The sequence below is a fragment of the Leopardus geoffroyi genome, chromosome D2, assembly GCF_018350155.1.
Source record: "Leopardus geoffroyi isolate Oge1 chromosome D2, O.geoffroyi_Oge1_pat1.0, whole genome shotgun sequence".
Lineage (NCBI taxonomy): Eukaryota > Metazoa > Chordata > Mammalia > Carnivora > Felidae > Leopardus > Leopardus geoffroyi.
The window spans coordinates 8,337,603-8,354,906 of NC_059334.1; the positions used below are offsets into that span (position 1 = coordinate 8,337,603).

The 17,304-nt window shown below is 42.7% G+C and overlaps 1 protein-coding gene across 2 annotated transcripts in view; it reads right to left on the minus strand.

The window, feature by feature from the left end:
* Positions 1–16,187, minus strand: part of ANKRD22 (ankyrin repeat domain 22) — a 38,171-nt gene extending 21,984 nt beyond the window's left edge. The window contains exons 1-3 of one of the 2 annotated variants that reach the window (XM_045439484.1): positions 15,923–16,187; positions 8,643–8,805; positions 266–466 (exon numbers count right to left, since the gene is read on the minus strand). In XM_045439484.1, the coding sequence (XP_045295440.1) occupies positions 266–286 (21 nt within the window). In that variant the 5' untranslated portion in view covers positions 287–466; positions 8,643–8,805; positions 15,923–16,187. Of the gene's footprint in view, positions 1–265; positions 662–8,642; positions 8,806–15,922 lie in introns of those variants that run through there. The other variant, XM_045439483.1, reaches the window with a different exon arrangement.
* Between the last annotated feature and the right edge of the window lie 1,117 nt (positions 16,188–17,304).

Below are 17,304 nucleotides of genomic sequence, written 5' to 3' on the forward strand. Positions count from 1 at the left end.
AACATCATCTAGACATCGGGACATATATATACTGTATAACTCTCTACTTACACCTAGCTCGAGTTGTAGAATTACAAAATGATTTACCTCATAATATTAAGTGTATTAAAAAGATTAACGCCCAAGACTTCGTTTTGACTTCACACTCTCACGGAAAGCTATGCAGAAGAAAAGGAGACATTTTCACAGGAACGGGAAATTACATTTGAAAAGCAAGAGCAATTTTTAACACCTTTGGAATCTTACTTCCAGAAAGGTCACATACCTCAGAGTATAGGATTCCCATGCTGGCCCTCCACAGATTTGCGTCACCCCTACAGCTTCTTGAATCTTCCGGAGGTATTTCTGATTAACATAAAATCCGTCCCGGCCCAGAGAAAAGTCTCTAGAAGTCAAAGCTGGTGGCAAGTCCTTTCTTCCCACACTCGTGAACGTTCTTCTGGCAATTCAGTCAGCCGCACACCTTCTAGAGAACCCAGCCCAGGGAAACACAGGCATTGGTTTACAGCGTAATGACCCCAGTGTGTCTCATCTGATGTTACAACCCTGGGGAACCGGTTTCTGAGTCATATTTGCTCTTCCAGTACTGACATGTGGGAAGACGGGAGCAAAGTCAAGAGCGAAAGGGAAGTTCTCACCCCAACAGGAAGGACTCAGGGCTCAACATGGGGTACTGTGGGAAAAAAGGACGATACTGTGTTTAAGACATTAACTGAAATCTGGTTTTCAGTGGCTATTGAGAAAGGCCAGGGATGGCCAAACTCATTTGTTAGAACACATATGTCTGCCACGGGCTTGACTTTGGTGAAAAATAATCTTCGAAACTGTCACCATGGATTATTCGCGATCTTTCAGCACAGATAAGGTTAATTTTTTTTCTTTGATGTTCCTGATTAATATAAACAAATTAAAGTAATAAGTCAAGTGACAGATGAAGGTCAATTTTTAAGCCATATTATTTTACATACATGAGTGTGTTCATTTTTTTTTTAATTTTTTTATATTTATTTATTTTTGAGAGACAGAGTGAGACAAAGTGAGACAAAGTGAGACTGGGGGAGGGGCAGAGAGAGAGGGAGACACAGGATTGGAAACAGGCTCCAGGCTCTGAGCTGTCAGCACAGAGCCCGACGCGGGGCTCGAACCCACAGACTGTGAGATCATGACCTGAGCCGAAGTCGGACGCTCAACCGACTGAGCCACCCAGGCGCCCCGAATGTGTTCACTTTCAAGGGCATCTTTGAGTAAAGCTTGAGCAACTCAAATCGAAAAAACTAACCTCTTTGAAGAATCAGTCCCATTTATATCCTAGTTAATTAAATTATCTCTAAATGTTTAAACTACACTTAGAGAGTATTACTGTATATATTTTTAAAGTTTATTTATTTTTGAGAGACAGAGAGACAGAGCATGAGTGGGGGAGGGGCAGAGAGAGAGGGAGACACAGAATCTGAAGCAGGCTCCAGGCTCTGAGCTGTCAGCACAGAGCCTGATGCAGGGCTCGAACCCACGGACTGTGAGATCATGACCTGAGCTGAAGTCAGACGCTCAACCGACTGAGCCATCCAGGCGGCCCAGTATCACTATATTTAATTTTCTTTTGTAAAACTTCAGTTCTGAACCTAACAATTAATACTTTCCCAGCTAAGTGGTCTTATAAATGTAAAAAACTTACTGTCATAATAAGTATTAAGTTGTCTTAAATAGTCTAATACTGTTTATATATTCAGCCAAATATTTTATAATATTCAATTTTAAAATTGTCTATTTTAAATGAGTCTAAAATCACTTGGCTCATTACATATTTTATTTTATTTTTTTAAGTTTATTTATTGTGAGAGAGAGCGAGAGAGACACAGAGATAGAGAGAGAGAGAGAGAGAAAGAATGAGTGAGGGAAGGGTAGAGAGAGAGTTTCTCTCTCTTTGAGAGAGAAACGCAAGTAGGCTCCGTGTTGTCAGCACAGAGCCTCTATGTGGGGATCTATCTCATGAACCGTGAGATCACGACCAGAGCCAAAATCAAGACTCGGATGCTCAAACAACTGAGCCACCCAGGCACCCTATGCTGTTACGTATCTTACATGGAATCACCAGGCGACTTGGCCAAACGTTCTAATATGCCGAATCTCTTTAACATTATACACATTTTGTATACTAAATATCATACCAAATACTCACACACTATCTCTGAACACAATCAGAGCAAAGCGTGAAAATTTCCCAGAATTAGAACACTCACACACACCTATGGGAGAACTAGTTTCAGCCATCCCTAGCAAACTGTTGGGATTCTTCCAATCATTGAAGTTTCTTCAGTGGCCAAGAACAGGGGCCAGGACCCAAGGCCTGAGCCTACATATATTCAGGGAACTTCTTCCTACACCACTGATGGACATGATGAGCTACTTTTATACGTGTTATTACAAGAATTACATACTTTGCCTTGGACTTGGCATTAGGACCAATCTCCTGGGAGTTTAAGAATTAGCTAATTCTCTGGGCTCCTGGCTGGCTCAGTCCATAGAGCATGTGACTCCTAATCTGGAGACTCTAAATTCCATCCCCACATTGGGTGTAGGGGTTGCTTTAAAAAAATGTTTTTCTTGGGGCGCCTGGGTGGCGCAGTCGGTTAAGCGTCCGACTTCAGCCAGGTCACCATCTCGCGGTCCGGAGTTCGAGCCCCGAGTCGGGCTCTGGGCTGATGGCTCAGAGCCTGGAGCCTGTTTCCGATTCTGTGTCTCCCTCTCTCTCTGCCCCTCCCCCGTTCATGCTCTGTCTCTCTCTGTCTCAAAAATAAATAAACGTTAAAAAAAAAAAATTTAAAAAAAAATGTTTTTCTTAAACACAATAGAATTAACTAATTTTTCTGTTGAAGGTGGAAGTGTGCAATAACCACTAAAATTGCGGCTGACTTCCCTTTTGGCTTGGTTCGATTTTGCATTTTTTAAACGTCTTAAGACCTTTTCGGTGTCTTTCCTTTTGATGTAAGCATTAATGTTATTTCCACTGGGTACTTCGTGCTCTTACGCAAATCTTCTGCAACCCCTTTTAGCTTCTTCTGTAACCTCTTTTAACGAAGTGGTGTGGACAGACCTCTTCACTCTCACTACCTCTCTGCTAAGATTGCTTCCTTCTCCACACTTCTCCCTCCCTGATTGACCTCGAGAGGCTTCTTTAATTTCCTGTCAGGACCCAAACTCATCTGAGGGGATTCCGCATGTCTCTCTAGACTGCATCTCCAAGGAGAGCAGAATACACCACCCTAAAACACGCCTGTTTGGCATGAGGATTGTTTTGACTTGGTTGTTTTTGAAAGCCTGCAGACACACAGGAGAATCTCTGAAAACAGAGCAGAATCTACCTTTCTGTAAAGGACACCTACCCTTAGCAAAGAAATCTCTATTTTTAAGGTGTCTCCCTCTGGAAGAGTAGACTGACTCTAAATCTCGTTTGGAGATTAATTCTCCAATTAATGGAGAAGACAATGGCTTAAATCTAGAGAACAAATGACGCTGTTTACTGTGTTTTTACCGGTAGCATCCCATAACTTTCCCCACCCTCAAACATCTTCTTTTTTCTTTAGCTGGAGATGATGTTTAAGGCATTGGTTTGGGCCACTTCAAGGGATTTTACTCAGTTTTCCTGGGTCTCCCATATGTACACATGAGGTACGCATGTTACTGAACTTCAGTTTGTTTTCTTCTTATTAATGCCTCTTTCATTATGCAGGGTTCTCAGCCACAGAACCTCGAAGGGAAGAGGAATGATTCTTTTTCCTCCCCTACAGTCTGGTTTTAAAGGCACAAAACTATTATAATTATGGAAGAGTAACTGCTTCCATGTAGGGTTGCCTCTTAAAAACAAGCCAATAAAAAAGCAATCGACTCATTGCCATTGGTAAGAACACTCTAGGCCAATGAGTCTCGACCAGCGATGACTTGGCCCCCAGGTAGGACTGCCAGATTTAGCAAATAAAAATACAGGATGTTTAGGGGCGCCTGGGTGACTCAGTTGGTTAAGTGGCCAACTTAAGCTCAGATCATGATCTCACAGTCTGTGAGTTTGAGCTCCACGTCAGGCAGCTCAGAGCCTGGTGCCTGCTTCGGATTCTGTGTCTCCCTCTCTCTCTGCCCCTCCCCTGCTCTCTCTCTTTCTCTCAAAAATAAATAAACATTAAATTTTTCTTTTCAATACAGGATGTTTAGTTAAATTTGAATTTTAGATAAATTTCTGAAATACCGCACGGGGCATGCTTATACTAAACAATTGTGTTGTCTAACTGAAAATTAAAGGTATTTGACAATGTCTGGAGATATTTTTGGTTGTCACCACCAGGAATGGGGGCAAGCTACTGGCATCTAGAGGGTAGAAGGTCAGGAATGCTGTTACACAAATTCCAGTGCACGGAACGGCATGTCACAGCCAAGAATTACCCTGTTCAAAACAGTGCAAGGGTAGAGAAAACCTCATCGAGGCCAATGGGAGAATTTAATGTGAAAAAGGGGGGACTTGATGAATTACAGTGTTGGAATGGAACATGGTTGCAGAGAGGGGAAAAAATCTTTTTCCTTCTACCCTTCTAGGTTCTTGGTTGGGGTTCTCTAACAAAAGATAGGTTAACAAGAGAAAAATGAAAAGAAGTTTGTTATATCTCATATCTGTATAGAAGAAGCTCAGGGATGTGGAAGTCAAAGAGGTGTTTAGCATTTAAGTTATACGCCATCTTAGGCTGACGGAAAAGAGGATCTGGGGAGGGGATGGAAGGAAAGGGGGAAGCGAATTACGGACAGGTGACCAGGGAAGGTGCTGCAAACAAGGGATGTTCAGTAAGGTTTGTTAGGCAGATTTAAGTCAGTATCTTCTCTACAGCTAAGAGGTAAGAGTGCACTACAAATTGAAATTTCCTTTATAGATGTAAATTTCCTTCATAAAAGGAAAACTTGTGCTCTGTTTTTCAAGCTTTGCTTGCACCTATTGGTTCTCAAAGGCCATTAGCTCAGAATAACCCATGTGCCAAAGAGGCATATTTTAGGGTGATAGATCCTGGTACTCCTCATGTTGAAACACTGTCATAATGGATAACTTTATGCATGATGGATACATTTTTCAATTAAAAAAAAAATTTTTTTTAAGTAGGTTCCATGCCCCAGATGGAACCCAACACAGGGCTTGAACTCACAACCCTACACCCTGAGATCAAGACCTGAGCTTAGACCAAGAAAGTGGATTTGAGGCAGACAAGAGAGAAAACAGCAAGATGAGATGAGTTAGGAGGCCACTGCATTAGGTCAGCAGAGAGCTACTAGGACCTAAGGCAGGAGAGCAGCAGTGGGGGTGGAGAGAAGAGGAGGAAATCCGAAGGAGGTAGAAATAACGGGCTTTTTGTTGAAAATGCATCGGGAGGCTGTGTTGAAACAAATTTCTGTGTCCAAGATGGAGTCAGACCTGCTCAGAATGCCACATCAGCAAACCAAAACTGAAACAACTTTCTTATTCTTATAAATGATCCATCTGACCAGAAAGGCAGTATTTGCACCCAGTCAATCCCCAACTGCCAAGAATCGGTGCTGATACATAGTTCTAAGTAAGGTCAGTTACGCAACCCTGGCCAATTAGTTCACACCAAATAGGTTTTCCTTATTCCCTGACTGACCTGCTAGCCTTAGAAGGAAATACCTGACCTCCTAGCCACGGATGCCCTGTTTCCATGTTGTGCTGCTTCTAACGCTCTCTAGAACTCACTTCTGTGCAATCATCATCTCTTCGGGGGAGTGTCCCAGCACCGTGGGGCGCTGACTCCCTCAATCCACGGCTTCTTCTCCCTTGAATAAAGGACATCACATGAAATTGTTTTATTGTCGTCATTTGACAACTGTTGTCTCCTGGCACCAAATACACGTCTGCATATGTTGCTGTGGGACGCTCACACTGGCTCTCCGTGAGCTGTTTCTCTTTTCCCCGTTGGCCTCCTGTTAGATTTCCCCCATAGGGAGCACTGAGGGAGGACAGTAAGACTAAGGAGGCAGAAAAAAAGCTGCCCTTTCCTATGTGTTTGCTGATCCCATTAGCATAAACCCAGCAATAGCCCTTGATCTGGGAAACGGCCATTGGTCTGGCTTTTTCCCTGCCTTCCCTAAACCAGCCTAATCACACCCTTTAGAGGTACCAATACCAACCATCTCCCGCCTCCAGCTCAACCAGGTGTAACTCCTCCCCTGAGCTCTTGTAGTGGTAGCCGAAAGCAGATAGTAACCCCTTCTCAATGGCTGGGCCCCAAGAATTTCAGGGTCCTTCCCACAAGCTCCTAAGTGCTGGTAACCCCAACCTCTGTTCTCTGTTCCCCCAGTCCAAGAGATGGTAGCCCCTCCTGGGGCTCTCTGTCACCTCAATGTTCTCCTTTGGCCTTTTCAGACTTGCAATACCCACCGAACGGATTCCTTGTATTAAATTCTTTTGGTTAAAATAACTAGTGTGGCTTTCCTTACTGGGGTCTGACTGATATAGTACTCTAGAGATGTGCAGAAGCTACAAATAGCAGGAATTCTCCAGCTGATAGAAGGGACACGGGGAATCCCAGATCAAGGACATGCATGTGTCCCGCTTGGTGCCTTTCACCGAAATGCGAAATACTGGAAGGGAAATAAGATGAGGGAAGGACTGGGGACACAGAGTCGGTTCCAGTTTGCACAAGTTGTGTTTCAGCACAAGTTGTGTTTAGCATGTCTAAGTGCGGATACACAATAGGAAGTTTGTTATGTGGTTGCAGAAGTTTACAGTCAGAGTTGAGGCAGAGATTTGCCGAGAATTATCAGCAAATAGACCCGTAGTTCCCAAAATAAGAAATGAGAGAGGTTAGATACCTTATTAGAGTCTTTCCGCTCATACACAACCTGTATAAATTCCTTGATTGGATAGGGTCATTCTCCTTAAATAACACAACAGCTTTTTCTTGTCATTTTAGCACGTTTAAATGTTAACAATGGCTATCTAATCAAATAAGTACTTTTGCTAATCAGAATGTGTGCGTTTCCGAGTTTTATACGTCAGAGCTCAGCCATCTCCTCCCATAATTCTCTTGCTTGTGACACCTTTTTATATTTTTTGTGCGCTTAAAAGGAAGCCCAGGATTCTGAGGCCAAATTGCAATAATAATCATTGTTTTATACCAATATAGGGTTTTTACTCGAAGACTTAAAAAATCTTGTCAAATTTGAAATCGCTTTTGAATTTTCCAGTAATTAAGAAACTGATGGTAATGGAAAAAGGAAATGGGGCCAGCCAGCCCTTAAAATAAAAACATACATTGGCGTCGTAAGTTTAAATGTAAAACAGGTCACTTAGTTCTTTAGCGCTTAGGAAACACTTAATTCTCCGTGTGTTCTATTTCTGTGTCATCCTCTGTCATATACTCACAGAATCAGTAATTATCATGTGCTTTCATGGAAATGCAAAGAGTTGGGCGCCCGGATGGCTCAGTCGGTTAAGCATCAGACTCTTAAACTTGGCTCAGGTCATGATCTCACGGTTGGTGAGATTGAGCCCTACGTTGGGCTCCATTGTACTGACTGCAAGAAGCCTGCTTGGGGTTCTCCGTCTTCCTCTCTGTCTCTGACCCTCCCCCACTTGTGTTCTCTCTCTCTCTCCCCCTCTCCTCTCCCCCTCTTCCCCTCTCCCCCTCTCCCTCTCTCCCAATGAATAAGTAAACTTAAAAAAACTGCAAAGAGTAAACTCATGCTCCTGGTCCCACAACCACTGGGATGCTATGATTTGTGTTGCTTAATTTTTTAAATAACTTCACGTATCTGAGACAAGAGTTTATTTTTATTTCTTGGTAAAAACAGAAAACCACTGACAAATCCTGTTACGGTGGATGACTGTTTCGGGATATAACCAACTACTTCTGCAAGCTGTCCACTCTTCCTCCAATGACTCAGGAATGTGTTGGATGAATTAAATTATAAGGCTCTTACAATTTTGCAGTAAAACCAGTTTCACAGTATGAGACAAGCTATACTCTTCAGGGTGTGGGTTTACTGCTCTGCCCCAGGACGGAGGATGTTGCCTACCTTATTTACACTTAGAACTACAATTTTCTCTCACTCCTGCTTTGTGGGGCTTGAAAAAGACGTGATTCATATCAACATTCTTGTGGGGACTTAACGTTCGTTGCGTTACATTCCCTTCTGAGGTTATGAAATGCAGTCTCAAGTTTTTATGGGGTTTCATTGGTTTTGTTCCATTTTATAATAAAGTGTTGCATTTGGATTTCGTTGTTTTGTTTCTTAAATTAAACTATCGTTAAGGTCACGGCTGTCAGACTTTGATGGGCCAGATTCTGATCCTTCCTCTTTAGAAATTGACCTATTTGGGGCACCTGGGTGGCTCAATTGGTTAAGCATCCGACTTCTGTTAAGGTCATGATCTCATGGTTCATTAGTTCGAGCCCCGCGTGGGACTCTGTGCTGACAGCTCAGATCCTGGAGCCTGCTTCGGATTCTGTGTCTCCCTCTCTCTCTGTCCTTCAAACTCAGGATCCTGATCCTGAGATCAAGAGTCACATGCTCTTCCAACTGAGCCAGTCAGGTATCCCGCCCCCCACATCCTTATTTTTTAAGTCAAACTGTAAGTGGGTTGAACCTACTTTCCAACGCTTTGAAGACATCCAAGATCGCTCACATACTGGGTTTTCCCCCTTCCTTGGGACATATCAGAAGCCTTGGTTTCTTTTTTTTTTTTTATCTTTCCGGTCTTTTTGATCTTCTTGGACAGGAGGCATTCATCTGGTTCCAAAGGCAGTTTTGGACCTGTATATAAATGCATTTGAGTATGAGATTCTAAAAATTCTTCACATAAAATTAATGAAGCTGGATAATGAATAACATTCCTGACCTTAATGCCTCTACTCTCTCAACAACAATACTCATTTCTCGATAGGCCATTTTGGGGCCAGAACTGCCTGCTCATTTCTATTCTAGGCAGAAAACCTAAAAAAGACCTTATGGTAAATAACCCATGAAATAGGAACGGATTCATGCATGCGTCTGAATTGCTGGGGCCAAGGTTTGGACCTACTAACTTTCCTACACTAGATTTTTCTTCCTTGGCCATCAGTATTTGTTTGTTTCTCTTATTTTAACTAATGTGTGCTCAGTGGGGATGATATCACTCCCCGCTCCAAGCAAAATTACTTCTTGGAGAGAGAAAGAAAAACTGGTAATTTTCATGAATACAGCCCAGATATAAATATAGTACATACATGGATATATAGTGTATCTGTGATACTAAAATTTCACAGAGGAGGGTCAATTACAGAAGGACGTCTACAGAGTTTCCTTAAAAAGAAACATGAAGGACAGTTTGAGAAACACTGCCTCGACTGATTTCGATCTTAATTTTCTAGTTTGTAAAATAAACAACTTCTGAGATTGGAAAATAAAGAAGAAACTGATTTCCGAGCAAGCTGCTGCACAAGCAATCCATGCGCGTAGCATCACCAAGCACGCAGATGTCACTCACTGCTCCGGGGAGTAGTCTGAGCCCTTTACGTGTATTAACTCCTCTAAGATGGTCAACAGTCCTTGACCACATTAAGCCCAACAATGATTTAACAGGTGGGGGATTGAACAGATGTGTCTCTGAGGCACAGAGACATTAAGTAACGCACCAGGGTCACACAACTAATAAACGGCAATATGAGGGTCAAAACCCGCGACACGTAGTTTCAGAATCTGTCACTCTAGCCATTATCGTCTATGGCCCCTCTTTCAGTACACTGCCTTCACCTCGTCCAATGGGTGTGTGTGCACCTAATTAATTAACTTGCAAAAAGTGATTTTTGTGTGCGTGCAATTATTCACATCCTACCTTTGCCCTGGGACAGTACCTAATGACACTCTTTCCTGTCACAAAATGGTCTTCAACGTCGTGTTTCGTGATGACATTCACGTTTCCTTGGTATTGATGCTAACCGCTCTCACCAATTTAGCACTTACCATGGCCAACCCCTCTCTGCCAGGAGCTTCACGGATATCGTCTAGTTCAATGGTCAAAGTACTTCCTCAAGATGATAACACAAAAATACTAGCTGGATGTATTGAGTGCTTAGTATTCCCTGGACACATCTCAGGGACCACATCCCCATTAGTGCTCTTTTACAATAACCCGCTGAGGCTGACACTGGTAGTGTCCCCGTTTGTACTGATGAGAAAACTAAGACTCTGAGAAGCAAAATTGTCTGCTCCAAATCAGCAGGTGGCAAGTGGCAGGACGCAGCCGAAGGCCTTCGGCCGAACTACTGGACGCTCCTGCTACCTCCAAGACACCGTAATGAACTTGGTCTTAATGCACTTTAGTCCGTAGAGGCAGGTGGACTTCCTGCTGCCATGATGGCGTCTTGATTCCCAGAGCTTGGCTCATTTTTGGCTCCCCAGACACCACTAGACCTCTAATACTTCAGATTGCTGATTGCGGGCTTGTATTTCCTGACCTTCTTCCAAGTTCAACTTGCCCTGTTGCCTGACGACACGGGCATTATTAACTCTGACAAACACATGGCGCAGAAGATAAATCCATCATTCTTAGAATGTTCCCCGCTCGGAGAGGCTCGTCTTGACACCTGCCCAGAGGCACACGGCATCATCTGCAGCATTCTTTGCAGGTGGGCCAAACAGGAAGGCCAAATTAGCCAAGAACTAGCGTCAGGTTTCCTGTGCGATTTTAAGAGGAAAAATATTAAACATGTAGGAGCCAATTTTTTTTTTGTATTTTGTGTTTAAAAATATTAAGTAGGGAGAAAAGTAACAAAGTGTTCACATTTACTGTGGCTATTTTATATCTCCAAGGAGATGATGATAAAAAAATGCTATTTTCCAACTGTCATCCTCCATGTTTCAATGCGTGTAAAATTGTAAAAAAAAAGAGAGAAATATGCAAAACCATTCCCCGAGGGGGAAAAAATAAACTTTCCTGAAGGAAATTGATGGTGTGGCCAAGTTAGTGAGCTGAGCTCGCCGTGAGTTTTTGAACCTAGTTTGAACCAAATAGTGACACTCAGTTAGCAATTCTGACCCTTCGGGGACTATATTCAGGACTTTGGCAGTGATTCAGGAAGAAACAAAGTAAGGGAGAAGGAAAGAACAATCTGACAAAGAAAGATGTGACTTAGCTGGTGCTAAGAAATATGAGCCCTTCCTATACATACATTCAGCCCATAAATTCAGCATGGGGGCCAAGGGCAGGCAGACCCAAGATGGGCCCCTCGGGCGTGAAGGTCATTTTGAGTTAAATGCATCAAAACCCAGCAAATTCAGAAAAAAACTCTTTACCTCTCCACTGGACTGCCAAAAAGAATTCAGATAGAGGACTTGCTCCAGCAAGAGAGCGATCACTACCGGTAACTATGTTATGATATGAGGAGTAGAGAGGGAGGAGCCTAGCAAGGGCTGTGTGATCAAAGTCCTCCGTCCTACTGTTTCTGAAGGGCCCAGTATACATTTGTTTACAAACATTTGCTCTTTATCTTCCCGTAAAGTGCATTCTTTCCTTTGAAGTCCCAGACCCCTCGCCCCTTCTCCTCAGTTCAAACTCACACATATACCTCATTTTGCCTGACTGCCTTTGGAATTCCCACGTCTATGTGGATTCCACACACACACACACAATTAAATTTGGTTTTCTCCTGTTAGTCTGTCTCATGTCAATGGCAATTGGCTTCTTAGTCCAGCCAGAAGGGTCTTGAAGGGCAGAGAGAATTCTTCCTCCTCAGCATCGGTTAAGCACACAAAGAAGCTTGATGATCCAAGGTGGAACATTCCATCCATTTTCAGGTGTTTGATGTCCCGCAAGGTTTAACCCCAGAACAGATGGAAGGTAAGACGTGACGGCCACTCTGGAAAGTTTTTTGGAAATATGTACTGCAGTTCTTCACGTGAATATCCTAGGACCAGAAAATTCGTTTTAGAAACTTTTAATGTTTTTAATGTTTATTTATTTTTGAGAGACAGGGACAGAGTGCGAGCAGGGGAGGGTCAGAGAGAGAGGAAGACACAGAATCCGAAGCAGCCTCCAGGCCTGTCAGCTGTCAGCCAAGAGCCTGATGCGGGGCTTGAACTCACGAATCAGGAGATCATGACCTGAGCGGAAGTTAGACACTTAACCGACTGAGCCGCCCAAGCACCCCCAGAAAATTCTATTCTTAGTATACACTTAACCCAAATGGAAATACCAAAGACATCAAAAAATGTTCAAGTGGCATTATTTGTCATAGACAAAGTTGGACTCCACCCAAATTCCATCAACTGTGAAAGAGATCAATAACTTTTGTTATGGCAATATAATGGAATACTATATAACAGTACAAATGAACAGACCGTTGTCACATGCAAACATATGGGTGAATCCCACAAACGTAACGTCGAGCAAAGAACCCAGACACAAAAGAGCACGTACATACAATTCCATTTTTCATGAAGTTCAAAAAAGCAAACTAATACAAGATATCAGAATCAGAGTAGTGGTTATCTTAAGCGAAGGGATGGAAATGGTCATTGGGAGGCACTTGAGAGAGTTTCTGGGTACTGCTAATGTTCTATTTCTTGACCCGGGGTAGGAATTCCCAGGTATCTTAACTTTAGGATAATTAATTGAGCTTATGATTTGCACATGTCCCTACATGTATGCTACTGTTAAGCATCACACACACACACACACACACACACACACACACACACACACACATCAAGGCTTCTACCCAATGAATAGACTTACACCTCCAACAAATACGATTTTCTAGGATCCTCTCTCCCCCAGTGCTGCCTCCCCACTCCCACCAGCCCACCATCCTCTTAGAGAATCCTCCCACCTCCAGTCCTGCCCTCCCCTTGTTGCCCCAGTGGTGCTGACTGAGTCACACTTGTGGTTGTGGTAGGCCTTGGACACCTGTAGCACCTGCCCCCTCCTACCCCAGCATCACCCATGGCCAAATAAGAAGCCATCTTGTTTGGGAACCATGATAGGAGAAACTGGAATCTGGCCACATCCCTCTTCTTTTTCTAGAAGGATCCTGCTGTGCCCTGACAAAGCACCCAAAACAGTCAGGGGGAAAGCAGAAGTATCATTACTAGTTAGAGTGCCATCTGGTGTATTTTCGGCCAAGTGGCTCTAACATCTCTGCTACGAGTCATGGAATTTAGGGCCTTTCCCTGAAGAACATTATAGACCTCTGTCTTTGGAATTAACCTTTGACAAAGTCCTAAGAATTCCTGTCATATATCAATTGGAGAAATCTAGAATAACTACTGATGTAGTGGACATTTGTCTTTTTTTTTCCTGTTATCCTGAACAAGCTATGTTTGGAGACTTTCCCACTAAGGAAACTATAGGAAAATAAATATTGGATTTCCCGGACTCCCTTTACATCAGGCATCACATGACCTAGGGGCCACCAGTTAGAAGCACCTGTCACATGAACTTAGAATCAGAAGATCAGAAGAGAAAAGCCCGAGACTGCCATTTCCGTTCTAGTGACCGTCCTCCATTTCTAAAGACAGCAAAGGAGCGATTTCAGCAGCAGCGAGGTGTAAGGACTAAAGGTTTGAAATTTCGCTCTACTTACAGGCTAATAGGCTCACCTGCCAGTTTCATGGATGCTGGTAGAAGATGCTAAACGCTTCGGTCAGAGACACAGGGCTCTATTACTCAAAGCACATCAAGCATCATGAACATTCGCACATACAGCAGGTGCCGTTGGCCCTAATTCTCATGGGAGCAAAGCAGATGGGCCAGACAGATGCCTGAACACAGAGGGGAATGCACTGGATCTTTTATAATGGGCAGTAAGCATGTCTAACCTTTGTTCTGTAGGGAAATACTGTCTTTACCTTCCAAGGAGATATATATATATATATATATATATATATATATATATATATGTATGTATATAAAAAACAGTTTTGCTGTTTTTTACTGTTTACTGTTTACTGGTTTTACCGTTATACAGTAAATATATAACAGTATATATATAACAATATATATATAACAGTAAAACCAGTAAACAGTAAACAGTAAAAAACAGTAAAACTGGGGGCGCCTGGGTGGCACAGTCGGTTGAGCGTCCGACTTCAGCCAGGTCACGATCTCGCGGTCCGTGAGTTCGAGCCCCGCGTCAGGCTCTGGGCTGATGGCTCGGAGCCTGGAGCCTGCTTCCGATTCTGTGTCTCCCTCTCTCTCTGACCCTCCCCCGTTCATGCTCTGTCTCTCTCTGTCTCAAAAATAAATAAAAAACGTTAAAAAAAAAATTAAAAAAAAAAAAAACAGTAAAACTGTTTTATATATATATATATATATATATATATATATATATATATGAGACAGTAAAAACCATATGTATATATGTGATTTTACTATTAAAATTTTGGTCTATTTCCATCCAGTTATTTTTTTCCTTCCGTAGGTTTTTGTGTGTTTCATTTACATAGGTACAATTAAATTGGATATGAGGTCAAATTGGATATATGTAGTTACAATCAAATATGTATACCAACATACATTGGTATTTTGCTATATATACTCTAGGTAACTGCCGAACCTTTATTTGGAGCAGGCTATGTAGTATTCTATAGCAGATATAACTACACAGATTTTTATATTCTCTTATGGATGTTTGGTCTGTTTCTTTTAGCACTAGGAAGAATATATTTGGCTGTAAATTACGTTCTATATTTGAGAAGATGTCTGTAAGGTAGATCTAGTCATTTGATTTCTGGGAAACTAGAGATACAAAAATCTTTGAAGGTTGTCATTCATTTCACTGAATTACCTTCCCAGTCATGTTTGTGACAATTCATCCTCTGTGCATGCAGTCAATATGGAAGTGACCATTTTACCACCCCCTCACCAGCATCTTTGTTAATTCAATATAATGAAAAACAGCACCTCTTTAAAATATGCACATTTTGTCCTGGATGGATAGTCTGCAACAAAGGCAACCAGGGCCTCTGTTTGTAAGACATGAAGAAAAGCAAGGCGCCAATGGAGAAATGTCTCCTAACCCGGGGTTCCATGACCAGGGTTGATGAAATCACAAGTGTTAATTGCAGTGACTCAACTGAACAATGGTACCCGTGGTGCCTTTACCAGACCAGTTTTGCATCATTGTTTCCAGCATTGGCTCTGGCTGCATTGTCTACAAACCTGATTCTTGGACCCGTTTGGAGTTAGTCAGCTCTGGCCAATATTTTCTGCTTGGTTTCTTTCACTCACACCTGCACATTCTGACTGATACACTAAAGACGTGGTGACTTCATTGGAAAATGCCTATGCATATCCATTTCTTGCCCTTTATTTTTGTTGGTTCACTTAGTCTCTTAGATGTTGGGTAAACCATCTGCCATCTCATCCACTAAAGGCAGATATAAGACATCTCCTAGTCCAGTCTTAAAGAAAAACGAAGTGGGCTCTGTATCACCCACAGCTCCTGGAGCTGAGGTTAAATCCCCAGATAACACACTTCTTTTTTTTTAGTGGTTATTTATTTAGTTTTGAGAGATAGAGAGTGAGAAGGGGAGGGGCAAAGCAGGAGAGAGAGAGAATCCCAAGCAGGCTCAGCACTGTCGGCACAGAACGTGATGCAGGGCTCAACTCACGACCTGAGCTGAAATCAAGCTTAATTTACCGAGCTACCCAGGAATCCTCCCCTCCCCCACCAGATAATACACTTTCTGAAGGTTTTGGATCCCTGGCCTGCAAGTTGCTAGGACCCGGGAGATTTTGTCTTAATCTAGGATATAATGAAGCTCGGCTTCATGAGGATCACTGATGAGTTTATACATTTGTTGACCGTGTACTCCCCACAGAGCTTCCGAGGATAGAGTTTCACGGGAGCAAAGCACACGTGGCGATGACGAAATATAAAGTTAGACTTACGTGTCCTGAGTGATGTTAAGTGAACACCTGGCTGGTTCTTTCTAGACCGACATGGTCTTTCATGTGCCCTTGAACTCCATGATGTCCGAGAAAAGAACATGGGAGTTTCTGCGGGGCAATGACCAGCCCTCCAGGATTAGGATGACAGACGTCACTGAAAAGTATCGACACAAGCTTAATCAGGGGCATGCGGCTGGCTCGGTCAGTGGAGCATGCAGCTCCAGATCTTGGGGTCGTGAGTTCGAGCCCCATGTTGGGTGTAGAGATTACCTAAAGAATTAAAACTTCAAAAAATTAAAAATTGAAAAAGACAAGCTTTGTAACAGTATTTCAAATGATAACAATGTTATTTAATCTTGGCTGAGTGTTTACCATATGCCAGGAACCATACATTAAATGCAGTGTCTTAGTTAAACATCCCACAAACCTTAAAGTAGATATTATTATCATTTGAGGCTCAGAGAAGTTCGGTAGTTTATCTTCAAGAGCTTGCAAGTGATTGATCCAGGACTCTTATGGCATCTGCCTCAGTGCTAGGTATTTAGAAGTCACCTGGTGGCAATCTGTCGAGCAGACACAGTTGGAGGGGAGAATTATATTGTAAGAATACATGCAAAGACGTGGGGAAATGTTCACTGTCCACGAAGAGAAAAAAAAAAAAAAGAGGGTTAAGTAGGAGCATGTACACTCTAATTTAGGAGCATGTATACTCTACATGGGGAGAAAAGGAGAAGGGACTTCTCCTTACAATGGGGAGAAGGATCTTCTTTACTTAGTCTAATGATTCAAATGCTAATCTCGTCGAGAAACACCCTTTACAGACACATCCAGAAATAATATTTCGCCAGCTCTGGACATCCCTCCGCCTGGTCAACTTGACACATAAAATTAACCGTCAGAAATGGTGTCCGACGTCCTAAAGCCTGGGTTGAGAGGGGAAGAAAGTTCGGATCATCATAAAGAGAGCGCTACGGGAAGCAGGTGAAATAGCAGCTTTTTAAAAGCCAAATCTCAAGGTCTCCTCCTAGATTTACTCTGCAAAACACCCACCGGAAGTTCTTAGTTTAAACCAGAGCATCCGAGGCACAAACCCCATCCCCTCATCCCAAGACTCCCTGCAGGGCCTCAGCTTTTTATAAAACCTCAGAGCAATCAGGTGGCCTCCTAAAGCAAAAGCTTGACCCCCAGCCCAGCCTCTCTGGCAGCAACCAAAAATCTCTATCCTTCTAGGACAGATTTTTTTTTTTTTTTTTTTTTTTTTTTTTTTGCAATGAACAGGAAGACAGGAATGAGAAAGGAAGAGAGAAAAAAAGAACGAGTTGGAGATAAAGCCAAAGTTTTACTGGGTTAAAGCCCAGATGCTTTCCTCCAGGTCCACTCCT